Genomic DNA, 25,748 nt, shown 5'->3' with positions numbered 1-25,748 from the left:
TGCAAATGGAGTACGTATAACCTGGAAGAGGGACTCTTTTTAAATTAAGGAAGCGTATTAGAGATCGGGATTATTATAAGAGGTACCACGAGATTTCTCAAGCTTAGTATAATTTTGTTTGAGTACTCTTAACATGTAACATCGTTAAAAGCTCTCGTTCCTTTTACTTTCATTTTCGTAGTTACGCGATATGAAATATCGTGGACTGTTTCCTGTATATCGTTTGAAATAATACTTTATTCTGTCCAGTCCGCCCATTCCGAGAAATTCGGAGCCGCTGCCGATGGCACGAACGCTGACCCTGCTTGCGTCGATGAATTAATGTCGATGATTATTCTGTCTGCTGGTCGTCGAACGAGTCACCGTTTGGGAGTAAATTCCACGTATGCACTTTTTTCGCACACGCACGGAATCCTCGATCGAAGTTTAAGGCGAGTACCGCGGATTTAGTATGTTTGAATACATGGTGTCTGTCTATATCGTACATTTCCAAGAACAATCGTCTGGTAGCAGCGATTCATCTTTATAAGCAATTCTAAATCTTGCTGTTCGTCTTAAACAATGTATCGCTATAGAACGATAACATTTATTGTAATGTGATAACTGAAACAGCGAGTAATAGATGTTTGTCTATATTCAAAGGGGTTCCGTATCGTCACTGCCAAGGCCTACAATCTCAATATAAAATGAATTTCCACTTACATTCCACATGGAACATTTACAGTAATACAATACAGGTGAGATCCTCCGTACATCCAACGTAAACATATACCAAACTAAAATACTTAGTTCGACTAACGACAAACAACATTTTCATGCCTCTGGCCTACAGTGGGCCGCTGCGCGCAGCCTGGATGCGATCCGCGACCGCACAATCGCGTCCCAAGACTCTCCGGGCTGCACGTTACTGGTCACCGCAGTGACGCTCGGTGATGGATGCACGGGCATTTACCAAAGTCGTTCGCGACAGAGTCAGCCTAGACGATAGAAGGATCAGGGTAAAAAAGCAAGCGACTGCGGGGCAAGGACAAAGGAGCGAACGACGAAGGGAGACGCGCGAGATCCAAAGACTGTCGAGGCGCAGGGAACGCGCGGGGTGGCGTTGAGGCGGAGAAAGAGAAATGGGGGTGAAAAAGGAAGGGAAAGAGTGCGCGCGGAAAATCCCTGAAAGAGGGATGAAAGAAGATGGAGGAAGCGAAAAACAGAGACAAGAGGCGGAAAAGGGGAAGTAGATGGCTAGAGAGAGAGAGAGAGAGAGAGAGTGAGAAAGAGAGAGAGCGGGGGATTAGATCTCAGGGTGAGTGGGTAGGATTGGATTTGGCAGAGGCGGCTCGTTGGTGGTAGAAGGTGCAGCGTCGGAGATGGCGGCAGAGGGGCCACGGAGAGTCGGAGACTTCGGTTGGTGTCCGAGCGGTGGTGGGGTTGCGGATGGGAAACGCAACGGCGAGGGAAGAGGCGTACGGTGAGAGAAGGAGACGCGAGTGACAGAATAGGTGGTGGTGTAGGTGAACTGGACAACCACCAGAATACCTCTCGACGGTATTTAAGGGAGAGTCGCGAGCGTAGCGCGCCAGTCACTACGGCCGATTGCCTACGCGAGCTGTCCCGCATGCGGGAGCCAAGTGCACGCGACGATTCAACGCAGAAAAGGGCGCGAGACCGCCTTTCGTCCACGTGGCCCGATTTCGACCGACGTTTTCAATCCCTATCGAACGCTCGTGCTTTCTCTCAATCAGTGGCACACAGTTTCAGCACAGTTTCATATCAATTCCATCCTCGCAACCGTCGAACCGCCCTGGAATAGCCGAAGAAAGTTAACTGAGAAGCTTGCACTCTTCCTCGAGGATCTTCGAGTGTCCTTTAATCGTCCTGTAAGCAGAGATCGGCGTATTAGTACAACACCAGGTCGATGCATAAACTCGACCTGCCTTGATTCAAACCTTCCCGTATACTAGAGTTGAATATACTAGAGTTTATACATATATAATATATAAAACGTACTTGAGAAATTACTTAAAAGTAAAGCTGCACGAATCTACACGTCGATGCAATAACTTCTCGTGCCCGTCATCGAACACTTATCGGCGCTTATCGAGCTACTTTTATACTCATTACGCGAAACATTTGTACAGATAAGAAATTCGCTCATCTCCGTCCGTAAGCGCGGGAGTGTTCGATCCGTCGAATATGAACGAATGCACATTCGTTGAGCGAGTCCAACGGGGTCTACGGAGGTGCGTGATTTATGGAAGAATTTGAAACGCCGCGGCCAGGGACACTTTGAATCTTTTGCTCACGGATGAGATGCAGATGAAGCTGTCACGAAGGTATGGACGTCGTCGAGTGAATAGTCCTAGACCTTTCATTTATATAGTAGAGTCCGATCAACCTTCCCGAACTCGCGTCATTCGTCGTTACGTAATCATTTTCTCGTCACGATCTACTCGTTGAATTGTGCAGTTCCATAACTGCAGAGGAAGGGAAGAAATTGGCTCGATGCGCGCTACAAGAAGAGGAAACATCTTCTCCTGGCGCACATTAAGCTAACCCCTTCGTTCCAACTGTAGTTAAACTGTACTCCCCCGGAAGAGGGCCCACGACAAGGGCTGAAACGTTGAGCGATAAAAGTATCTGCTCTTTTATTTTTATTACAATCCACGGACGGGCTTGGAAGGTCTCTTGGATTCGTAATTGAAAATTACCGATTGCACACTCGATAATACGAGGGCGGATTAAATTCGCAGAGAAACATGACTAGTTTGAAGAACGAGTTTGAAGAACGATATCGATACGTGTTACGCTCTTATCTCGCGGCTCTCCTGAATTATGCGAATGACGGCATATGAGGTGACTCCGATACGATATTGTTTTCGCCATGAATTGCATTAAAATTACATCGCAGTTAGGCTATCGACACTTTCTCGTTTCGAACGAACACATGCTGGAGTAGAAATTTTCTGTTTCTTTTGTTTCGTCAATGGTGATGCTAGAAAAAGTGGAATTTTTGTTTAACGAAAGGTTTCGAGTATGTTAAAGAAGCGAGGGAATCTGGGGTAAAAACTAATGCCAAGCACACTTTGTATTTAAAATTTCTTTTCTTTCTCCAGATCACGTTATTCGAAACGTTTGCTCGGGTTCATCTGCTTGGGAGTAGATTATCGCTGGAGAAAGTAATGAATAATTCTTGGAGCGTATCGTTTTCGCAGATATCATACGTGCTAATTACGTAAGAGCCGGGATACGGAGGCGCGGCTTCGTTTTATCTTCCCGATGAAAAGAAGATGATTAAGCGACCGATGGCCAAATGCCAAACAGTTCTCTGTGAAAAGAAAACGACCGAATCGCCGGTGGTATCGGCGATTCGGAGCTTGTCGAAGCCACGTCGCTTTAATTTCTTTAAATCACGACGAAATGCCGGGAATTTATGCCTCGGGTTACATCGTTCGCTCCAGCGAATCCGTTCGACGATAAACAATTATTCAGCCCTGTTACATTTCCTACGATATATACACAAAAATTCAGCGCACTAATCTAACCGTACGAATTCGTTTACGATTAGTATAGTAATGGGAGTGTCAGCATAAAAAGAGGCATCAAAGAGACCCGGGAGTTGTAGACGGTAATTTCAGGCTGAAGGAATTGGTAACTCGAAACTTGGTCGTGTTCCCGTCGGAGAATGAAGAAATAGAATTTAATTTGCTACTCGATGTAGCAAAGGGCAGTTTAACCTGTCCTTTTTCAACCTGCTACTTTGTAGTAATTCAGTATAATTTACTACGTATATCAAACACTTTCAAAACAAAGATGAACGTTGATACAATTGCGATACCAGTAATAAATATTGTTCTCAGGGAAGGAAGGCGAATCGTTTGGATCCGGTGCCCGATGCTGCTGGCTTTGGGGCTGCTCCTGGTGTTGTCGGACGCTGGAGCTCTTCGTCAGTCATCGAACCTCCTGCAATACAAAAACAACTCGCTAGAACCCGCAAGGAATCCTCGCAGCCGCGGTATTTCGGTCACCAGGATCCTCCAGGACGGAGAACTCGAACGAATCATCCGCTGGCACGGGATCTGCGCCAAGGAAACCGTCGTCAACTGGGGGTAAACAGACATTATTCGTTGAAAACAATCTCTAGTGCAGAGGGGCTGATTGATAGTCCATACGGCCAATCCGGTAAATATTTGCACATTCTGTGTTCATTGAAGAAATTTGTCTAAATTAAACGACAGGCTTGATGTTCCATGTACATATTTATAATGAAACACTTATTTGAAAACATCAAACCTATTATTTAATTTAGACAAACTTGTTCAATAGACATAGAGGGTATGAATATTTACGGGACTGTATACCGCAGACTAATTGCTGCAGACACTTAGATCGTACCGACGAATGTATTCATTGATTTCGTATTCGATATCAAGCCTGTGGAGACGCACAGTTAATGTTCATAGTAAAAAAAGCCTTGTACGTTTGATTTACCATGGGCGCCTGCGCTACGGTGACCCGCCGTACATCCTTGTTGCACTTACGGGACAGTAGCCGCCTCACTGCACCCTGTACCTATTTAGTATGCGCGCAACACTTGCATGCCTGCGTCTCGCAGAAATATTAGTCGTCTGGTATCCGAAGAAACCTGAATACCGAATCGACCATCGGTATCTGTCACATTTCAACCAACTTTTTCGAAACGAAAAACCCCACCTTGATTGTCTCAGAGACGTGAGGCTGACGGTATCACGGACAAACCAACTGTCTTCTCTCCGACATCGAATCAATGGCTTTCTCAAACTATACAAATTTACGCTTTCCATTCCCAGAATATTCTTTCGTCCGCCAGCTGGCGACGTTCACTTCCGCCTGCCATCGATCGAAATTACACAGTGAATTCCTTTATCGTCCCAAGGAACCAGCGACGCCGATCGAACAGAAGCCAACAAGACGGATTAGGACTAGGAAGCTTCTCAGCGGTCGGTGTTTTTTCGGGGCGGACAAGTGCCAACGCCGTCCTATCCTCTTTGTTAGAATAACATTTTCTCGGCCAGGAGCAAATCTCCGCATCCCTACCGACCCTACGGGAGGGCTCGAGGTGGAGGCGGCTGTTAGCAGGCAGGAAAACAATGCTTGCCTTTCACCGTTGCCAATACGCCGACGGGCGCGGGCTGTTATGCGTGCATTTAGCATCGGTTTACCTCTTTCAAGCGCCGTCGTTTAGAAGAACGCGGCACGCTGATACGGACGTCAGTGTCGAAGCTCATAGAATCGCGCACTGCCGTGCTAAATCGAGTCGCTCACCTTCTTCCTTTCCAGAGAAAAAAAGGAACCCGACGTCCACGTTCGCTGCTGCGCGACGGGAGAGAAAAATTGTTCGTTTATTCGATCATCCAAGCGCAACTTTATCAGCGTTAGACCTTGTCGCGTTGCTAGTTACACTTCTAGATGACGGACTCTCTTTCCTCCATCCGTAAGGTATACCTAAAGACTATTAAATCAATATCAACATCGATAACTACACTAATTTCTCCATAAATGCACAAGCTCGGGACCTTGTGCGGTTATCGTAGGGTTCGTATATTCTCTGATGTTTGCCGACGAGCTTCGAACGTAGAGAAAGGAACAATGAAGAGGGCGGAGCGAAAACACCAGGATACGTCGGTGAGCAAACGCAATGCAACGGTGAAACTTTTCTGTTGTAAAACTTCCACCACCATATTTCTGATATTTTTTTCTGATTAAAATGAGACCAAACACGATATAATTCGGATGATATTTACATACAACGTAACGTATAATTATATTTACATGTAATAAGTTGTTACAAGTAAATGTATTGCGAATTGCGTCGCGTTTGGTCTCGTTTTAATCAGGTAAATGTCAAGAATACGATGGTAACAGTTTCGCAACAAAAAACGTTAATAATAAAAAAAGTTTCACCGTTGCATTAAATTCCCTCGCCGAGTAATTCGATCCAAATCATGTTTACGCTACTCGGTGGTGGAACTCGTGGACCCCGTCGCGGATCACGTTACACTCGGCGTTTGAATTCCGGCTGGTTTCTGTGCATTTATCGTAAACAAAAATGCGAATACTTCCAAGAGACATTCAACCTGGACACCAGTCCTTCGCCGAGCAAGCTCCCTCGGAAAAAGGAACGCAAACGTTGGCGCCGGTTTCGAGGGATTCCATTTGGAGGCGCAGAGAGCTGTTTGTCGCGAAAATTCGTGGGGATCGAAAAGCAATTTATCGCGTTCGGGGCGCGGACGCCGGCCGCTAAGCCAACCGAGGCCCTAAGCCGAAAAGCGGCAAGTTAAGTAAGCAAGGATTACGCCCAGCAGGAGCGCGCCGTGTCCTGAAGGACGCTGGCCCCGGACCAGCGGTTGTAACTCATCTGCTGGTGCTCTCACGAGGATACCAGGGAATTCCACGACCGCGAAACGTCGCCTTGCACTTAAATCGGGGGAAAGCTCTTTTCCTGTAACGAGGAAAGCACGTCCCGCTTGTTCTCATGATTCCCTCGCTCGGGAACCGATCAATTTTTGATCGGGAGAAGACACAGACGTTGCACTCGGCCCGAGATTTCTCTCCGCTTCGATGGATTCGTTACGGCTCGAGCAGGACTCGATGTTAACGCTTTCGTGGAGACGTGTAAATCATGGAAAGCGCGTAAAGCACCGAAACACCATCCCTGCTCGGGCCGTGTAATTGATTCCGCAAAAAGCAGCCTTGGACGAGATACTGCAACCCGATTCGAATTTTCTCCGAACCGTAACTAATTCTGCATAAACCGGACACCGGTCTTGGACGCGATTTTTGGATGGCGAGAGGAAGCCGTTGATCCAGCAGAATTAAATGACGCCTTGACGAAGATGCTTATCGACGCGCCGGAAAGTAAGGCGAGGGGCATCAATCATAGGTGCACGTTAATCGCGAATGGCATCGTTTGGTAACGCGTGCGCGCCCAATCTACCGTGAACTGCACGCGTTCCGGTAGCTACGAGTTAGTCACACGTCGCTATTCCAGATCTTTCGGACCCTGGATACCCACGAGTCGCGTCGATGTATACGCAGAACACGCGCGACGTCTTGACGGGTACCAATGAAGATTGGCGACAACTGTTGATGATTGATGACCACTGCTGACCACTGGTGCCTGGTTGATGAGATCAGATTTACCAGATAAGCCCTATCAACGAATACAACGAACAAATTCAGGAATATTCTTCCTACATTTGGGTCAGATAGCCTCGCTTGTGGCGTGACCTGGAATCCCAGCACCCTGCGATTCACGGAAGGTCGTAGACCACAGCGACGCGTTAGAAGTTTTACGGTAGCCCTTTGCGGTCGAAGCTCTCCCGGGATCGTCCCATCGAACTATCTATTAAATATAACGGGTGGAAGAGAGACTCGGTGATCCCGTAAAGGCAGCCAGGCGCGAAGATCATCGAGCTCCGAGCCCAGAGAGATCTGGATGCTGTGGACGAAGCAAAATCAATTGGTCTTTCGAGTATATACACTCCCCAACGTAACCTTCGCCTTGTTCACCTCTTCTCTCTTAACGCACACTTTGCGGCACGCGTTCTTCGTCTCTGGAATTCGTCTGGATACTGCTACAACGTGAAAGGGTAGTTTTAAATATTCGAGCGACGTTATATTGTTCATAAAATTTGTTATTGTTACTATTAACCATTTGCACTCGGATGAGGGTTGAGTCTTTGAGAGTCTGTGTGCCCTAAAACTAATGGATGTTACTTTCCATCGAAAACTTCTTCAATTATCATCAAAGTAACATAATTTAAATCAGAGCTCCGCTCTCACTATTCCCCTAATTTCCAACCGTGCCTGGTTAATTACAGAAGCAGATTAGAGTGCAACGTAACTTAGATTCTATGTTTTATGATACATGCCCCCGATAGAGATACGGACGTGGCACTGAGGCAAGTCTGGCTACAGGAGACCGGCAGAAGGTTGCAACTGATATACGAGGGTGGCACGCTGACCGACTGCGTCGACGAGAAGCTCTCCAGAGGAGACGAGGATTCCTGCTCATCCAGCGTGCAGTCCGACGATTACGATGCCCAGGCGTCCATCGAGGTATTTGAGGTGGACGACGACGCGTCGAGGATCCCACATGACCTCTCCTGGCTCTCGTCGATGTCGGAGTTGCGTCATCGGTGCGTGCACGTGAGGACAAGGGCGAAGAACCAAGTGATCGCGCAGCATCGTCGCAGGTAAGAGCACATCGTCACCTGGAACAGAGATTGCGACAGTCACAGAGGTAGAATTGTACAGAGATGTTTATATTTTACGCAGGAAGTACGCGAATCTTCTGAACGCGACGAATACTAGTCACAAACAGAGGAGAGGCAAGAGTCGGTCGCGGAGGGACTTGTTGATGATCCCAGGAACTCAATGGTGCGGCAGGGGTCATCGTGCGACCAAGTACACGAATCTCGGCGGTTTCGGTACAGCTGACGCCTGTTGTCGCAGACACGACACCGCGTGTCCTTTCTTCATACCGGCGTTCGAGACGCGTTACGGCATCTTCAACTGGGGCATCTCAAGCATGATGCACTGCGCCTGCGACGAACGGTATCGTTATCAATAGCCCATAATCCATCCCATACAAGATTGTACCCCGTTATTCTTTTAGACTTTGTATTCCCTTTCTATTACCTTTCCATTACCTTACCAGTAAACCGAATCAGAACCGATCAGAACCTTCCGATCGAGATACGAACGTTTCCCGTTCTCCTACGTTGTCCCCCATCCGTCAATATCGTAGACTAATCGAACGTGCTCGATCCTTGTAGTTTCCGCGCGTGTCTGAAGATGGCGGGAACAGCATCAGCGAACTTCATCGGGAAAATCTTCTTCGACGTCCTTCGAACGAAGTGCTTCGTCCTGAAGCCCCAGAAAGTCTGCTCGAAGTGGTCCTGGAAGAGCAAGTGCCAGCGGCACGAGTACCGGAAGCAAGCTCACGTTCGCGACAATGTTCCTTATTAATAGAAAGAGAGACATTCGATTATACTTCCTCTGGAGCAGTGAAAGGGGGGAGAGATCCAAGAAGAGAATCGATCACCTTCTTGTCAAATGATCAACGTCTGATTTCACGAATGACAATACGTAGCGATCGCAATAGCAGCGATTGAGCTTAAGGGATGTTGCGAGATTTTCTAGAGATTTTCCAGATTCAATCTCGAGTGCCATCGTATGTTCACTTTCCTTTTTATCGCTCTTCGTTTCGTAAAAGTCTGGACAAATTGTTTCGGGATACGTAGACAAGGTTTAATTTCTGTCGTCTATGTACTCTAACTATTATAGTCGCTAATGTCTTAAAAGATGCCAAACAAATTATTCTGTAGATAAAACATAACGAAACTATACATATCAAGTAGAGTAATTTTCCATGCACTGGGAAAACTAGAAGCAAATCGATATTAAGTAGTTCGATCGAGTCACATTTCCGCTAACGATGTTTCTTTTTCGTTGACTGTACTTTGTGTATGTATTTGGTATGTTTGTAGTACGAATGAAGTATGCTGTTGGGCGAATATCTCAAATTTTGTAATATTTCGATGGTACAGTTGAAAAGAAAAATGCTAAAAAATATATATAGAGTAATAGCGATAGGTATTCAATGATACGTATCGTTAAGTCATTGGAATAATTAATATTCCTAACTATCGACATCGAGAATTTGATAAAGAAGGCGAGTCGAAGTAATTATCCCTTCTTATAATATCATCACTTTTCTTGTGTCTCGCGTTGCAAGAAATATAGTACAGTCTCTGTACTAGTAGGTTTATCGTTGTAAATATGTATAATAGGAAAACTGTACTATTATCTTCAATAAAAGGCCACGAGAATAATTATAATGAATTATTTATTCGAGCTAAGCTTCGGTGCGTCTTTAAATTAGAGTTTGAATTCAAAAATTCAAATTTGCCGCGTTATTGGACGCTTGCGTGTCTTGCATCAAACCAGCCTCTGCAAAAGCGCGGTTTATCGCATTAGAATCATTTATCGATGCAACAGAACGATAAAGATATCATAATTCTTGATCCTTTGTAAATCGTTAAGCATTTTGTGGTGTCAGTTTTCACTGTTAAGGATTCGATGGTATCCTTCAAGCAGAATTAGCGAAAATAACCTGAGAGCTTTCGTACACTCGACCATGAAAATGTACGAAAATCAAGTGAAAACGAAGCAAGGAAAAATCGAGTGCTCATCCACGGAATTGGACCTGGGAATCACTTTAAAAGGAGGGCAGAGTTTTAGGTGAGTTATTAAATAATGTTAAGTTTACTTCGTCGACGTAACATAACCAATATTGCTACATAGTGACAGATATCTCCGTACTCGTGAATTTTCCCGCGTAATTTGAGATCGACATCTGAATACATTCGACAAGTATCTTGATAAAACTAATCTTTATTTGTAACTTACAAATGAAGGATAATAAATATCTTTCAGGTGGTTTCCCTACAACAATGGTTACAGAGGAGTGTTTAATGGATGTGTTTGGACTCTCATGCAAAGTAAAACACGTTTGTCTTACACTGTACAGGGTCCACTAGTAGACTCTGAAAACTACGACGAGCTTCTGTCTAGATATTTCAGGCTAGATGTGTCGTTAGAAGATCTCTGCAAAGAATGGGCTGCAGCAGATCAGTGCTTTAAGAAATTTTCAAGCAAGACAAATGGTGTTAGAATCTTGAACCAAGATGTTGTTGAAAATACATTCTCTTTCATATGCAGTTCAAATAACAATATACAAAGGTTTGTCGAACGATCTACTTGGACATGTACATTATTTAAATACTTAATCTTTGTAGAATATCAGGAATGGTAGAAAAATTGTGTTCGTTATTTGGGGAAAAAATCTGCTCCATCGAAAACAAAGATTATTACAGTTTTCCATCCATAGAGGCATTGACAGGCGACGTTGTGGAATCGAAATTAAAGGAAGAAAAATTTGGATATCGCGCAGGATACATCGTGAAGGCAGCAAAGAGTTTACTGGAACTAGGTGGAAAACAGTGGCTCTTGAATCTACATAAAGAGAAGAATGTGTCTTATGCTAAAGCTAGGGAACAGTTGATTATTCTTCCAGGGATTGGACCAAAAGTTGCAGATTGTATATGCTTAATGTCTTTGGGCCATTTAGAAGCCATCCCTGTAGATACTCATATATTTCAAATCGCTAGGGCTAATTATTTACCACGTTTAGGACAACATAGAACGGTTACACCGAGAATTCATACGGAAATCAGCTGTCATTTGCGCGAGTTATGGGGCCCCCTTGCTGGCTGGGCACAAGCTGTAGTGTTTTGTGCAAAGATCAATAATAAGGATGCTTCTATTATGTTCGAACAAAAACGTAAAACTAGTACAGTTGATGAATCGCTGGAACCAATGAATTGTAAAAAACGACAAACAGCATAAGTTTCGTCTTGCATGTTAGCAAGCTTCTTTGTTACTTATATTTTTATGATATAACTCTTTTTAGTATATACATATAATACAAGTGTACAAAAAATAGTTAAGTAATATAATATAAAACGTATAAAATATAGAACTTTTGCGAATGTAAGAAGTATGAAAAAAAAAGTAAGAAGAAGAAGAAGATATACGTCGTTGTAATTTATATCCTCTTTCTCTTTCTCCTACTAATACCTACTAGGGCATAGTCATAATCGTCAAGTATCATATGGTCCGTTCGGGACTTTAGATCGTCCTTCTCTTTGTCCTCATCTTCTGCAATTAAAGTAATGATCGTAGATAAAATATTTATAATTCTCTAACAAAAGTTCGATTTTGAAAATTTTCTTACTTAATTTTGATTTCAATATATCTGCAATAATATTCCCCGAGAGATACCGTAGTCCCGGAAACATAGTCGCTAAGTATTCTCGTTGCGGAGATTTTAACACAGCCAAACATTCTGTTTGCAAAGATACTGGAATGGAACACGCATGAGTTAGTCTCATCATACTCTGGGCGGCAGTAGAAGATACCATAGGATACAACATGACATCTTGTAGTCCGGTAAAAGCAATGCCTAAAATATAAAATCACAGGTAAAGAAACTATATTGCATCAGTATGAAGAATATTATAATTCATTTACCAAGAGGTTCCCTGTTCACGAAAAACTCTAAAGTGCCCCTCCATGTATTCAAGTATATACCAACTAAGCTGCCTTGCCCAAAGCAGCAACCATACTTTCGTTTTTCATCGCCATGTTGTACATATCCTTGATAAGAAAAACCATAAGATTCCTTATCAAGTCCAAGCAAGGAACAAAAGGTATCGCTTTTCCCATTCAGATCTACTTTGCTTGTTCCAACTCCAACCATCTAAAAGTATTTTTTTAAAAGTATTAGTATTCCACACCTACATGTTCTTGGATGTTATAAATTTATTTAATACTAACTATGTCTGTCCCATAAACAGGGGTAAGCATCTTAAGTTCCCAGTAATGTAGCTTTCCTTTTTCTAAAGGTTTAGTGCCCCTCACACCAGCTGTACCACTGCTATACCCACTGTGAAACATAACTTCTAAATTTTTTCCTGACAAGGCGACAGTATGTGTGGCCAACTTTTCGTCCCATGTCCATTCATGTGTTGCTAGAAATTAATTACACAAGCGATACAAGATACAACTGTTGTCTGGTAAAAGTAAATAAAAATCTACGACTGTTACAGAATATAAATAAAATTCTTAATTCTTACCATCGTTTTCACCGCAACGACAGTCTTGCGGCTTGCAGTTACAGAAGCTTTCGTACTGCACAAATCGTCTTAGATCGTGTTCGACATTCATAATATTCGATTCAAATGTTCTCACGACTTCTCGAGAAACGTGGTATGAAGCTAGGTGGTATTAAGGTAGATAGTTAAGCAAGGTAGATTTTAAAGTTGAAAGAATTAATGAAATATGAAGTGACGTAGAATATTACGACTGAATCGTAAGGTTTATAGGTACGTACAATTTCAAACGAGTTATCGAATACGAAAGGAATACTTGTTAAACTCTGAGAGGAGATAGAACGAAAGTAACGGAAAAACAAAACACTGTGCTAAGCATTTATACAGCATACAACGATATAGCTATACGACTTACAAATAGTTTAGTGGTATTAGTCAGTCTATAGTGGCGCCATCGGTGGGAAAACGCTCAAGTTTGTAAAGAAATTAATTTCTAATGCAGACGCTAGATGACGCCACAAAGTTATTACACACCGACATTATAGTTTTAGATTAGTGGCGACTCCAAGTGTAGAAAAATGGAACTAATTTTCGAAGTTTGGTCAGCGCCTCTATCGGGAAAACGCCCAAGTTTGTCCTCGATTAGTTCCTCTTTTTACTGGTAGATGGCGCCATTAACTTGATTTTTGTCGATACATTACCATAATGCGGTAAATAATATTGTAAATAGCGCCATCTATCAGTAAATAAAGGAACTAATCGAGGACAAACTTGAGCGTTTTCCCGATAGAGGCGCTGACCAAACTCCTAAAATTAATTCGCTTTTTCTCCACTTGAAGTCGTCACTAATCTAAAACTATAATGCCGGTATGTAATAACTTTGTGGCGTCATCTAGCTTTCGCAATAGGAACTACTTACTCTACAAACTTGGACGTTTTCCCACCGATGACGCCACTGTAGACTCACTAAATAAATATACAATTATTATATATTCTCATATATTCGGAATATTTTCTTGACATAAATAATTACGCATTGAAAGAACAGTACTATCTTTAATTGGTCTCAATTAGCTATCAGATAAAAGAGTAAAGAGTGCCTGTGGAAAGTAGACCACGGAGTAGAATGGGTGGCCATATTTAAAGCATAATATCACCAAAACGCAATCTTTCCCAAATAGTTTGTTCCAACAGATCTTCCAAACCAAATGCAGGAAAATTTGCAAGGTCCAAGTTCCTATTTCTATCTCCTTTCAAATTTAATAACATTTTAGCTGAGAATATTTAAAACACGCGGCTACGAATGCATCGGATATGTGCATCTTGTTGCTTTGTATTGGCAGAAGTGTGAACCTCGACATCGAGCCGATTTCCGTCTTCTGCCAGTTTACGCAATAGACGAGTACTGTTCGATTTTTGTATTTGCCGAGTTCCCAGTAAAGTTTCTCACAAAATGTTGCGTTTTATGGGAAGACGTGTACATTCCATCGTGAAAAATTCTGTAGTACCCCGTAGCACAGCTATCGGGGCTCAGAATGTTCGCGCTTCGCACGATGGCCCCGAGGAATCCGAAGAAGAGTTCAACCAAAAATACAAGGACTATTTTAATCGTCCAGAGATCGATCACTGGGAAGCACGTCAAGTTATGAACACGTTAGCTGGTTAGTAATCTTGTAATTACCCTCAGTCGTCTTTTATTTAAATTAACCCATGTTAGCTGTGACGTTTGATACTTACTAAATGCAGTCTCTCTTGGGCCATTTAAATTCGAGAATTCGATTTATTTTTAATAAAGGATTGTGTAAAGTATTCCTTTGGAAAAATACTCTGTCGTTTCGCCAGAGTTCTATTATGAATTATGGAGGAATGGTAGTTTCATATATGTTAAATATATATATTAATTGATTATATTTTTGGAGGATTCCAGTGGTCAATCTCTTCTCTACCTACCTACCTACCTACCTACTTACTTACCTGTGTTATTACGTTTTCCTGAAATAATCTATCGTATTAAATGGTTGTCATTTTTTATTCTTTGCAGGTATGGAACATATACCAGATCCAATAATCATTTGTGCAGCAATAAGGGCCTGTAGGCGATTAAATGATTACGCTCTTGCAGTGAGATTCTTGGAAGTTGTTAGGGACAAATGTGGTCCTAAACTAAAGGAGATCTATCCTTACATTCTTCAAGAAATCAAACCTACTTTAGAAGAACTGGGGGTCAATACACCGGAAGAGCTTGGTTATGATAAGCCAGAACTTGCACTTGAATCAATTGATGATATGTAAACTATAGGCATACAAACTACAAATATAGTATTAATGTATAGAAATACTTTTTGTTAGATTTTCTAAAAGAAAGCATTGGATCTTCAAATCTAATAGGAAAGAACTTTCTTTGTACATACCTGTTATCAAATACTGATTAAAATAAATGATCGCTACCAACCTACACAATTTACATTTTTATGTACAAAGCACTGACAATTAAAAATAATTTCTAAACATAATTAGCATTTATGCAATGCTTACATTATTATTGGAATGAACAAAAACGAACTGATATGTATGTATTATATTTTAATTGCAACTTCCATTGGTTCTTCGCGTTGCTTCTAAACTTTTTAATATTTTTCAATTTACCATTTTTGTCCTTTTTACATCAAAAGTAACCAAAGCGGAAAGGTGACACAACGACGACGTATGTACAACTTACACCGTAAAATACACAGCGAGAGAGTCATGTACGCGTACATCTATAATTATCTAAAATGGTATTACATATTCTTTTCCAAACGACATTTAACTTAATTTTATGTTCTGTGTGCTTTGTTACAGAGAACAAAAAAAATATAACACGGTCTTACATGGGAGTATCAATATATTACATTTTGTATGCAATGGCCACAGTTTTTTAAAAAACAATATAACAATTAATATCTAATCTTTATGATTTGTTCTACTGATAATCATTAAATTTATCTACTTTCTTCTATTAATGTTATAAAAACTTTTTTTGGTATCGTTCGTACTCGGTGTCGCGGGCAGTTTGTTGTTTCAATGTTACGACTCACAGGAACTTCATTCACGATAAAGACACGCATACCAATAAACTTTAAATCATGCAAGTATCGCAAACTCGTTATTAAAATTATTCGTGACAAACACATTTTATAATTCAAATCGTAATTTTATTGAACAAATCGGAGGATCGAAAGTTTATCTTTCATCGGTTAATTCAATATTTTATTTCGACGAGAATTTTCCTCATCTCTGGACACATTTTAGTACGTAAAAATACTAGAAGATATAAAAAATACAAGTAAAATCATTAGAGAAAATCAAATGTCATTCTTAAACATCGATCACGCATCCTTGGCAAAATTTGACACCGCAACATTGAAACAAGATTGCACAGAAAACATAACACTTTCCCTAACTTTAGATACAGTATAAAAGTGAGTTGACATTTAAATGCATGGAAATGTTTCGACAATTTTTTGTTTTCTTCGTCAATAACAAAAATAAATACATTTTCGATTTTATCTGCAAATGAACATAAAGAACAATACATGATTCCGAGTTTTCGCATTCTGTGTATTGTCGAGATAAAACAGAATGGAAAGGAAAGGACCCCTAGTACCCATTTCCGAGAATTATATAGTGTTCTTTATAGCATCGATCGAAGTAATTCTCTAATACAACAACGTAGTATTAATATAATAAAATTAATCATGTTACGTGGGTGTGCATTGAGACTTCAAATCCATACTTCTTATTTTCCAAAAAATTATATCTTATAGCCTATTTGTACCCGTCAGAAATGCTTAATTTTTTTTTTCCATTTACCGCTACTATCGACCATTAGTGTATATTAATATGTACTGTTAATATGTCTCTACCGCCAGAAAAAAAAAAAGAAACGATTAATTTTCATACCTCAATACATCATAAAAATAGGCTACATGTTCTGTTCGTCTAATTTGATAGCCAAATTTCATAAATTCGAATGTTACGTTTAAATCGGAATCTTGATACCGCGGAATTTCGATTAATCTTCGCTAACGAAGTACTTTACATGCAACCCCATCTCCTGTATTAAATATTTCTGAATATCGAGATGATTATCTTTTTCGTCATTCTAAAAAATATCCTTCTGTTAACTACTCGTGAATAAATTACATCGTTTACAGGTATCAAGAATCGTTGGGAAAAATTTAATCGGACGCGATCGACGATTAGGTTATCGACAAATTTCTCCGATTGTACGTTATTCTTATCGAATAATTAATTATCAGATTAATTAATCGATAATGCAACATCGGAGAAATAAATCGTTAAAGCAACCGTCAATCGTTGATCGTGGTAGAGAATTAGACGATTATTGCCCAACTCTGGCTATCGAGTACGCTGCGTTAAAATTCCACTGAAAGGATTAATTTGACATAGTTAAATTATACACTTCCTATCCGTTCCAGTCGTAAAATAGTTCAACACGAATCTTAAATTCTTTGGTATATCGATCGCTTGTACGGATTCGACATCGAGGACTAGACGAAAATATTTTGCATCCGTGATCGCTGGATCGAAAAAATGGTGTAATTCCCAGTTCCCGCGGATATTGCGTCGCTCTAAATGAATCGATGATATATCTCCACAGATTCAGACGATTCGAACGCAAGTAGTACTTCCTAAAAATTAGTACTATCTTCGAGAAATCGAATTACAAGTGAATTACTCTAAGTGCCTGCAATGAATCATGAATACAAATATGATTACATCCAAGAAGTCCCGATGTGTCAAACATTCGATCATTTTCACTCTCAAACGCATATTCACTATATCCCGTTTTGCTGTTCTTAACAGAAGGACACACTACACGATGATTCAGAAAAAGACACAATCGTTTTGCCTTAATATTAATAACACGTATCGTTTCTAATACTCTCACTCGTTTTCTCTTTTTGAACACCACTAAATGTGCACCCGTCGCATTTTTGGTGTCAACATAAAAGCTTTCTCCTTTTCCTGTTTCTTTGTTTTCTTTTTATAATAACTATGTAAAACGCTTTATTCTGGACTAGAGACGGTTTGTTGTTGTTGACTGTCCTCGTCTTTTACAACTTCAGCCTGCATGGCCTTCGTAAGGGCATTAGCATCCTTCAACGATATCACTTGTAGAACTTGATGTTCACCTGCTGCGTTTATCATTGTCATTGGATGCCCTTGTATAGTGACGGCCTCGATGCTAGTTTCTCCGTTTCCTGGCTCGACTTTTGGGACTTGAACCATAGGCGTGACTACTTGCATTGTACCGTCACTTTGAATATTGGCAACCATAGTCTGATACATACTAGCAGACACTGGTACTGTTATAACCCCTGACACCGATACAGGATATCCTGAAACAGAGAAGCAACAGTCCTGTGTTCTGCCCCTTGACCAGGCATTGTTTTGTATGACAAACTGGGAAAATTAGAAAATAAAACTCAGCAACGTGAAAAGCACACGCAACTATCGTGTGTGTATGTATGCATGTGTGTGTGTGTTTAGTTATTGATGTTACAATTTTTTATTTAAGTATCGCCGTATTACCTGAACTCGTCCTAGCAATCCTACCAGTTTACGATACAGTTAAAGATTTAATGTAGACTATAGAGATTCTCTAACATTTAAGTATACGTTTACGAGACGAAATCCTCTATTACATAAAACCGATGGAAAATAAATAGAATTCTATATTAATAGGACGTGCTAAAGAAAAGTGATACATATAGGGTATTAAAAGAAATGTTTGCAGACTTTGGACACATACAATATTTGCTAAACCAAATCACTCCAACCCTAACAATGTTGAGCTTTCATCTAACTATGATCGAGGATTGATTTAGTTCGGCGAGTATTACATGTACTCAAGGTCTGTGAACATATTTTTTATGCATGATGTACTAACGTAATTTTGTTTCGATTACGTAATCGAAAATATATTTTTTTTTCTGGCACGCCCTTTTAACGTAGTATCATGAATACGCAAACATAATTCACATCTATACTTCAGAAACATAAGGCATTAATAATAAGCAACAGATGTTTAAGCCATTCTGTGAGACGAAATTTACGAGCGTATAGAAAAGTCTTGCAAGTATAGATTTGAAATTGAATACGTTTAACGTTTGAACAAATTCGAAACACCAATCGCGAGTAGCTTAAACAAAAGCTGCCGAGTACAACAACTATAAAATAATAAAACATCAACAAAAAATACTCTATGTACAGCAGTTTTATTTCTCTTTGTTTAATTCAAGTAAATAAACCAATCTTCGGTAATAATGGTAAGTGGTGATTGTAGAACGGGGATAGGTTCTTTTTTGTGATCGTCAAGTACCTTCGTTTATTTCTCGTTAAATAAAAATCTTAAGAATCCATGTGAAGTTGATCAATTGTACCGTTATGTCACGATTCATACACTCCAGAATGTTACGACATCTGATCATTTTACTCGAACGAGTACGAACTATGCATGCAACATTCCGATATATAAATGTATCATATTTAAATTAACTTCAATGTTTAAAAATATTATGTACATGCATATACATATATTAATTCGTTTATATATATATTTTTTTTTCATAATTGACATCTTTCTATTAAGGGTTGGTATAAAAAAATTGTGTAGCATCATCTCAGAAAAAGAATAGTCTAACATATACAAATACATACAAAACGACACAATATCGAGAGCAGTTTGCAATCAATAAACCTTTCTTCTTTTTACGCGACGATTCAACGTAATTTATAAAAAAAAAAATAATAAATCAATAACATCATCGTACGGTCTGAACGCTCACTCCGATGGTCTTTACACTGTGCTAAATCATGGATTCTTAAAGATAAAATTAAAATAAAGCTGTGCATAGCTCCTCGAGTGAAATTGCCGTATGTACAGTACCAAAAAAAGATTAACTAAGTCGACATTCTACTTTCGTTGTACAAAGTAGTAGAACAGTAGGTAGTTTCTTGAATGGAGCGTAGCAGACAGCATGCAAAACAACAAAGGATCCTGGGCCAGTAAAAATGAATTCACTGCTCAAGTAGCTCCTGGCCGGCGACGGTGCAGAGCCTATAGAAAACTGTTTTACCGTGTCCGTCTTCTCCTGTGAGAATGATTTGACCGTCTTGGCCTAATGTCGCTTCTGTAACACTGTTCAGGTCGACAGCAACGCTAGTACCTTCTGCGCTACCTGCAACTTCAGCGAGGGCTTGAACTTCCCCTTGACTCGTATGAATCTACGCATCAAAAATATTCAGTCTCAAATATTTACCGAGGTCGTTGTTAATTATTAGAACAATATTTAATACAATAACGACTTACGGTAGCAACGCCCTGGACTTGGGCCGTTGTACCATCTGGTAACGTGATTATCGGGTTACTAGGATCCACTTGGATGATGGAAACAGTACCGTCAGGATTCGTTATCGTTTGCAAAACTGCCGTTGGATACTGGGTCATCTGTAACGTAAAAAAACGGATTATTAATTGCGATCTTCGTCAATGTTTTCCTCAAAATGTTTAACAATCTGCGTGTGGTAAAAACGAGAAGAAAAAAAATGACAACCGCGCGAGACATAATTAAATGAAATGTTTTCACGAATGAACTATTAAATGCATTACATGATACATAATTGCGTATGCTGTACAGGGTGACTCTAGAAACTGGAACCAGCCGTAGCTCCTGTTTACTCGAAGATTCCTCATTTTCTAGAACCACCCTGCACGACAATTACAGAAATAAAGACGGATCAAACTCAAATAAGGGAAACCAAACACACGAACATAAACGCAAGTTATGTTCAAATGAATACGTTCCAAACTCTAATTCTTTTCTACGTAAGAATTTAAAAAAACGCCATGACCTTATTGCGCGCGGTAAAGATATATACGTGAGTCTACGTAACGAGAACTACTAAGTCATTGTACAATTTTTTTCGGTCATGTTGTTTCATTCAATTCTGTTTCTTTTCTCTTTTTTTTGTACACTCTATCCACTCCCACCTGAGTGGCAGTGGCAAGAGCTGTAGGAGACGCGGCAATGATTTGTGCTGGCGAAGAGTTTCCCTTAGATGAATCCGCGCTGCTCAGGCGAACGACTCCCACCGTCTGTTGTTGCTGTTGCTGCGACTGTCCACCTTGTCCTTGACCGGATGAATGCGATTGGTGTGACGAGGAATGAGGAGTGGACTGTTGTATCAGCACGTTCGACTTATCATCATCTTCACTGAATGCAGGTAGAAGATCTTCTCTCCCGTGAAATTTATAACAGTTTATTACAATTTGCCTTAACGCGTGCGTCCAAGAAATCTGGAAGATTTCACGAAAAGAATTAAATAAAGTAGAAGAAGCATTCGCTTGAAATTGTACGAATTTACAAACCTTTTGTTTTTCGTCCTCGGACCTTGCATCCATACGAACATTTGCCCATGGTAGTTCTTTCGGCCACCATGGCGGCCGTGTACTATCCCTACCCCAACCGGGTTTACCTCTACCTGTGGAATACTTTAGCATTAACGGGATAAACGCTCTGAGTTGAGCTTGTGTCATTTTTTCCACGGGTGTCGGTATGCCATCTATTATGAGAGGTGGTAATTCATATAAAGATGGATCATCTTGTACTGGCGGCGGGGCTTGTTGCGCGAGTGCACTTTCAAGTTCTTCCATAATAACATTTCTTAAATTTTTTACTACATCTTCTAACGGCTTCGCTCCGAATACTTTATAACTACTGTTTGGCTTTCCGGGTGTAGCTACTAATACTACTGCTTGTTGTCCAACTCGCGTTGCAAACTCATCTATGGTTTGCTGAAATAATACTTGTATTAGTAACATATTAGAATGTAATATGTATATAAGAATTGAAGAATGCAAACTTACTCTGAGTTTTCTTAGGAGTCTGTTTTGTTGTCTCTTTCGGATACTGGGATTTGTTTCAAAACTATGAGGTCGTTTCCTCTTTTTTGCCGAAACAATAGCGGCGGCTGCGGCTACGCCAACAGGGCCTAAATAAGCGTATTATTAACTATATATTTTCTTATTTTACGATCCCACACCAAATGAGATGTCAGTAGAATATATCACGAAATATACTAGAACATACCGATTCAAAAGTTGCGATATTTAATGTAAAGATGATTCGTTTAAATTTACATTCACATATATTTGACTGACATATCTCACACATATGTTTAGTACATTCAAAACATAAAAGATGCGAAAGCAATAGTGATATGAAACGTGCTTTATACCTAAGAGTATATAATATATGTAATCGACAATACAGTAGTACAAAAGTTTCATTAAGTAACTCATTTATATTTCAATTAAAAAACCTATATATTATATACTCTTAGATTCCTTAGACAAGATGAAAATAAACGTCTACACTCTACTTTTGTTTAGGACATTTAGATACTGGACATGGCAAAATAAATTTGCTGAACAAAAACATAAATGCAAATTAAGAATATGAACTTGATGTAGTATTACAAAGCTAATGAATTAAAAAAAAAGAGAGACAAGAAAGAATGATACATGGATAATATTAAACATAATGACACAACTATAAATCACATACAAAATTGCAAATATAAAACAGTGTTTCCATATAAAAGAAAATAATAAAAACATAAGCAAATAATAATACAGCACACAAACAATGTAAAATGCATTCAATGGCAGCATGTATGTCAATTTGACTTGTATGGTGATTGTATTCTACATTAATAAAGAATAAAATTAGAATGATAAAAAAAAGAAAACCAATAAATTCATGCTGCTCTGTCAATGATGTAAGTAACCAAAAGGTAACAAATATATCTGTTTGCAGCTAATTATAGCACATAAATAATTAAAAGTGTTAACAACATTAAAATCGAACAATTCCTCTTTTTTATTTTTTGAGATAGTTAGTAATTACCAAATCATTGGCAGGGACTTGTATGGATGACTGTATAGCCATTTTCTACCTCTTTCTAGCGACTGTATAGGTAACTTTGATTCTATGTGCTAATATTATAGATAGACCAACATTACTTCTGCTAATATTATAGATAGACCAACATTAAATGTAAACTTTTATACAACTTTACTGATTACTTTATAGACATAAATTACAAGTCCTTCTTCTAACTTCTCCCTTTTGCAATGAATCGATCATTCAACATCATTGGTGCACCCTGTATGTTACATTATACTCGCAAATGAAATTGATTAGAACGTGAGCAACTCAAAAGGTGAAAAAGCAAAAAAATGGAAATCACCATTAGCGTGTTTGATTTGCCAACCTGCAGCGGCGAGTTGGGCCGTCACGTCATCATCCATAGCAGCCGATAAGAGGTCGCCCTCCTCGTACGTTTCGGACCCGCTACTTGGCTCGTCATCGTCGTCGTCTGAGATTCTGTCCATCGTGCCAGACTCCGCGCTAGGCAGAGATACCATTTTCTCCTCTTTGTCACCCGTGTTGTCCTTCCTTGTATTGCAATGCCCCGTCAAAGCAGATGTCCGTCTTTATACCCCGACTTGATTTCCTAAGTTTTTCTTCTACATCACCTCTGTCTGTACCAAAGGATAAAGATTGTTAATGGCTTACAAAATAATTAACGCTCTTTTAGAAATATATATGTAAATCATAAATGCCCTCTCAATTTCCATAGCATTCATGATTATATAGATACTTACAATAATACAATTAATGTACAAAAGATTTGACATTAATTGTATGACTTTTTTAATTGAATTTATACAAATCCTGCATAATTATTACAATGACCGAACACTGAAGGCCATATGTAACTAACACAGGAAAAGTATGGCAATGTAACATATTGGCCAATAAAGATAGCAAAAGAAGTGGAAAAGACAAAACGAATCCAGTGTAACGATAAAACGCACACGATAGTGGATTCTAGAATCAGAAAACAACGGGATTCTGGAACGAAGCGTTTCCCGCGCTTATGGTCGGAAGAGTCACGCGCGTCCTCGTGCGTGAAAACAAAGAAGGGGAAAAAATTTACCACGACCAAAAGCACGGAAAAAATACAACATAAATGTTATTGGAAGTCAGATTCGAATGATTAAACCTCAGAAAAACAGCTAAAAAAAAACTGTTTTACAAAGGTTAGCATTCGTTGACATGTAAAGGGAACAAAGACATTTTGGGCTCGTTTTCACGGTAATCATCATCACATGGAACAGTTACTACAATAACATGTGTAACGTAATTAGAAATAAATATTCGAGCTTGCGTGAGATCTTAAAATTTAATTTAAAAAGGAACGTGACTTATAGAATCGTTCGACGGGATTCGAATTCCCGCGCAAATGGAAACATAAATTCTACAGGCTACGCCACGTTGTCAGATAACAAACGGCCTTTACAATACGACAAATAAAACCTGTTAATCGGAAGAGTTTGAAACTACATATAATTATTTTCGGCATTTCAAACTCTGTTAGCTCGAATAATCTCGTTTTACGCCTTATATCGTTATTTCCGATATCAACTGTGCTTTCGTTTTTAGCATTATTCTTTAAGGTTGGTACACCACTCGTAACCACGTTCAGTGCGAGTTTTCAATAGAATGATACAACCAGATGAACAATTTAAATAATACTTTTAAACAAGCGTTCTTTCTATACATGATTAAATTTATGATAAAATAGATTCGTATGTATCGAAGAAAGTAAAGGGTATTAAAGGAAGTATTTAAAGGAAGGCATAAAAAAAATGAAATATTATCAGATTCCTGAAGGAAGTTCTGTCGTTAAGTTCCAACTTCCCGTCAATTTCATAGCGTTACCTTGATAAAGCAACTATTGATAGAGTCGTTGTAGTTGGAATTTTATAATATCCTTGAATAAAGCGTCGCAGTTGGAGAAGGGGAAGAACGTTTTCACTAGAGGGTATCCGGTTGATGATAACGTTAACATCGCCGTCGCCGTCGTCGTGGTCGCGATCGTCTAAGGATAGACGAGCGATACACGCGAACCGCGAAAGGGAGACGACGGCCCGGTTCGGTCGCGTTAGGCATGCCGGTTAGGTGCACTCGTGGCCCCGAAGGACGAGAATCTGACAGACAAGTAGATGAGGAACAACGAGGATACGGTGACCGTTAAGAAGCCTGGTAAAAGTGGCTTGGGCAAAGCGCGACGATACACGACACGGAGAGAGGATGCGCCAAGCCGCGCACACGGCGCGTTTATTCGGCGACACGTTTGGGGGGGCAATGAAAATGCGCAGGGCACACGCAAAAGAGACCACCTCCGAAGCCGCGGAAGCTCATGACCGCGTTGGTACCGCGCGTTGAGCCATGGAGCAGGCCCAGTGAAAATCGCGAGTTGCGTACGCACCTTGTGTGTCCCTCTGAGTGGTCACCCCGATCAGGGAGGGCTCAGGGTTTCGCGTCTGCGGGGAGGCCGCCGTCGGCTACGACTCTCTCACCACGCCCTACGCTCGCGTCTCGCGGTCATCGTCGCCACCCGTGTCAAAACCACCCGCTGAACCGCACACCACTGACCACCGTCTGTGGCTGCTAGCCACGCGACCACGTTCGATTCTCACCGGGCGTAAATCGCGTGTACGTCGCGCCACGCCGCAACACGCACAACAGCCGCCATAGACACCATCGCCAGTTTCGCCAGCGACCTACGTATCGATCGGCTACGCAGCCCTCCATCTCCACCACAACAAACGCGGCAGCGAGGCGGCCATTTTGAGCGAGCCTGCGCGGTGCACTCCAAGCAGACGATGCGAAATTGCCCTTATTTCGCGACCAAGTGACGCCCGCGCATCGCCCGGGCCCTCAACGCGCGCTTACCCGCTAATAACGCGCGGATATTTTTTCACCACTCACCGATTTCCCGTGAGAATCTGCGAAAATCCACCAGCGACCACGGAAACACGAACACCATATACATGTATACAGGTCTGGAATAACGTGATTGGCCGCCGCGGCTAGGGTACGCGTCATGGCGTCTACC

At 40.6% G+C, this 25,748-nt stretch overlaps 5 protein-coding genes across 10 annotated transcripts; 3 read left to right on the top strand and 2 right to left on the bottom strand.

Annotated features, from left to right (window-relative positions):
* The first annotated feature begins 260 nt into the window (after window positions 1–260).
* On the top strand, window positions 261–9,863 carry LOC128893733 (uncharacterized). 2 transcript variants are annotated; one of them, XM_054154938.1, is made up of 8 exons: window positions 263–383; window positions 643–737; window positions 833–1,871; window positions 2,133–2,327; window positions 3,852–4,100; window positions 7,914–8,228; window positions 8,311–8,589; window positions 8,811–9,863. In XM_054154938.1, exons 4-8 carry the CDS (start codon window positions 2,305–2,307, stop codon window positions 9,001–9,003), a joined length of 1,059 nt encoding a protein of 352 aa, XP_054010913.1. In that variant the 5' UTR covers window positions 263–383; window positions 643–737; window positions 833–1,871; window positions 2,133–2,304; the 3' UTR covers window positions 9,004–9,863. The 2 variants fall into 2 exon arrangements, with proteins under 2 accessions (XP_054010914.1, XP_054010913.1); XM_054154939.1 differs by lacking the exon at window positions 2,133–2,327 and having other exon boundaries at window positions 261–383.
* Window positions 9,864–9,966: 103 nt separating this feature from the next.
* On the top strand, window positions 9,967–11,445 carry LOC128893735 (N-glycosylase/DNA lyase). Its single transcript, XM_054154941.1, has 3 exons — window positions 9,967–10,278; window positions 10,474–10,779; window positions 10,836–11,445. Exons 1-3 carry the CDS (start codon window positions 10,175–10,177, stop codon window positions 11,443–11,445), a joined length of 1,020 nt encoding a protein of 339 aa, XP_054010916.1. The 5' UTR covers window positions 9,967–10,174.
* Window positions 11,443–13,128, bottom strand: LOC128893737 (SPRY domain-containing SOCS box protein 3-like). Its single transcript, XM_054154944.1, has 6 exons — window positions 12,992–13,128; window positions 12,735–12,875; window positions 12,436–12,629; window positions 12,130–12,358; window positions 11,834–12,061; window positions 11,443–11,757 (listed from the first exon to the last, which is right to left on the bottom strand). Exons 2-6 carry the CDS (start codon window positions 12,823–12,825, stop codon window positions 11,645–11,647), a joined length of 855 nt encoding a protein of 284 aa, XP_054010919.1. The 5' UTR covers window positions 12,826–12,875; window positions 12,992–13,128; the 3' UTR covers window positions 11,443–11,644.
* Window positions 13,129–13,877: 749 nt separating this feature from the next.
* LOC128893740 (cytochrome c oxidase subunit 5A, mitochondrial) lies at window positions 13,878–15,170 on the top strand. Its single transcript, XM_054154950.1, has 2 exons — window positions 13,878–14,371; window positions 14,752–15,170. Exons 1-2 carry the CDS (start codon window positions 14,164–14,166, stop codon window positions 15,000–15,002), a joined length of 459 nt encoding a protein of 152 aa, XP_054010925.1. The 5' UTR covers window positions 13,878–14,163; the 3' UTR covers window positions 15,003–15,170.
* Window positions 15,171–15,273: 103 nt separating this feature from the next.
* Window positions 15,274–25,716, bottom strand: LOC128893731 (DNA-binding protein P3A2). Of its 5 annotated transcripts, none has more exons than XM_054154932.1 (8): window positions 25,622–25,716; window positions 23,031–23,325; window positions 21,646–21,770; window positions 21,148–21,573; window positions 20,770–21,075; window positions 20,089–20,226; window positions 19,856–20,003; window positions 15,274–18,115 (listed from the first exon to the last, which is right to left on the bottom strand). In XM_054154932.1, the coding sequence occupies exons 2-8, from the start codon at window positions 23,206–23,208 to the stop codon at window positions 17,784–17,786; spliced, it is 1,653 nt and encodes a 550-aa protein (XP_054010907.1). In that variant the 5' UTR covers window positions 23,209–23,325; window positions 25,622–25,716; the 3' UTR covers window positions 15,274–17,783. The 5 variants fall into 5 exon arrangements, with proteins under 5 accessions (XP_054010907.1, XP_054010906.1, XP_054010910.1 ...); XM_054154931.1 differs by lacking the exon at window positions 25,622–25,716 and adding an exon at window positions 25,119–25,261; XM_054154935.1 differs by lacking the exon at window positions 25,622–25,716 and adding an exon at window positions 25,119–25,261 and having other exon boundaries at window positions 20,872–21,075.
* Window positions 25,717–25,748: the final 32 nt, after the last annotated feature.

Source organism: Hylaeus anthracinus, unplaced genomic scaffold (assembly GCF_026225885.1).
Source record: "Hylaeus anthracinus isolate JK02 unplaced genomic scaffold, UHH_iyHylAnth1.0_haploid 3, whole genome shotgun sequence".
Taxonomy (NCBI): Eukaryota; Metazoa; Arthropoda; class Insecta; order Hymenoptera; family Colletidae; genus Hylaeus; species Hylaeus anthracinus.
This window is presented reverse-complemented; position numbering and strand designations above follow the sequence as displayed.

What these genes read in the sequence shown, in the direction of transcription:
- LOC128893733 (XM_054154938.1), top strand. Translation starts at nt 2,305, where the DNA reads ATGCAGATGAAGCTGTCACGAAG. An exon ending in CAGATGAAGCTGTCACGAAG is followed by an intron (nt 2,328 to 3,851) that starts GTATGGACGTCG and finishes TATTGTTCTCAG; the next exon opens with GGAAGGAAGGCGAATCGTTT. An exon ending in GAAACCGTCGTCAACTGGGG is followed by an intron (nt 4,101 to 7,913) that starts GTAAACAGACAT and finishes TGCCCCCGATAG; the next exon opens with AGATACGGACGTGGCACTGA.
- LOC128893735 (XM_054154941.1), top strand. Translation starts at nt 10,175, where the DNA reads ATGAAAATGTACGAAAATCAAGTGAAAACGAAGCAAGGAAAAATCGAG. An exon ending in AAAGGAGGGCAGAGTTTTAG is followed by an intron (nt 10,279 to 10,473) that starts GTGAGTTATTAA and finishes AATATCTTTCAG; the next exon opens with GTGGTTTCCCTACAACAATG. An exon ending in TCAAATAACAATATACAAAG is followed by an intron (nt 10,780 to 10,835) that starts GTTTGTCGAACG and finishes TAATCTTTGTAG; the next exon opens with AATATCAGGAATGGTAGAAA.
- LOC128893737 (XM_054154944.1), bottom strand. Translation starts at nt 12,825, where the DNA reads ATGAATGTCGAACACGATCTAAGACGATTTGTGCAGTACGAAAGCTTC. An exon ending in CTGTTTATGGGACAGACATA is followed by an intron (nt 12,359 to 12,435) that starts GTTAGTATTAAA and finishes AAATACTTTTAG; the next exon opens with ATGGTTGGAGTTGGAACAAG. An exon ending in TATATTGAAATCAAAATTAA is followed by an intron (nt 11,758 to 11,833) that starts GTAAGAAAATTT and finishes CTTTAATTGCAG; the next exon opens with AAGATGAGGACAAAGAGAAG.
- LOC128893740 (XM_054154950.1), top strand. Translation starts at nt 14,164, where the DNA reads ATGTTGCGTTTTATGGGAAGACGTGTACATTCCATCGTGAAAAATTCT. An exon ending in AGTTATGAACACGTTAGCTG is followed by an intron (nt 14,372 to 14,751) that starts GTTAGTAATCTT and finishes TATTCTTTGCAG; the next exon opens with GTATGGAACATATACCAGAT.
- LOC128893731 (XM_054154932.1), bottom strand. Translation starts at nt 23,208, where the DNA reads ATGGTATCTCTGCCTAGCGCGGAGTCTGGCACGATGGACAGAATCTCA. An exon ending in GACTCCTAAGAAAACTCAGA is followed by an intron (nt 21,574 to 21,645) that starts GTAAGTTTGCAT and finishes GTATTATTTCAG; the next exon opens with CAAACCATAGATGAGTTTGC. An exon ending in CTCTTGCCACTGCCACTCAG is followed by an intron (nt 20,227 to 20,769) that starts GTGGGAGTGGAT and finishes TTTACGTTACAG; the next exon opens with ATGACCCAGTATCCAACGGC.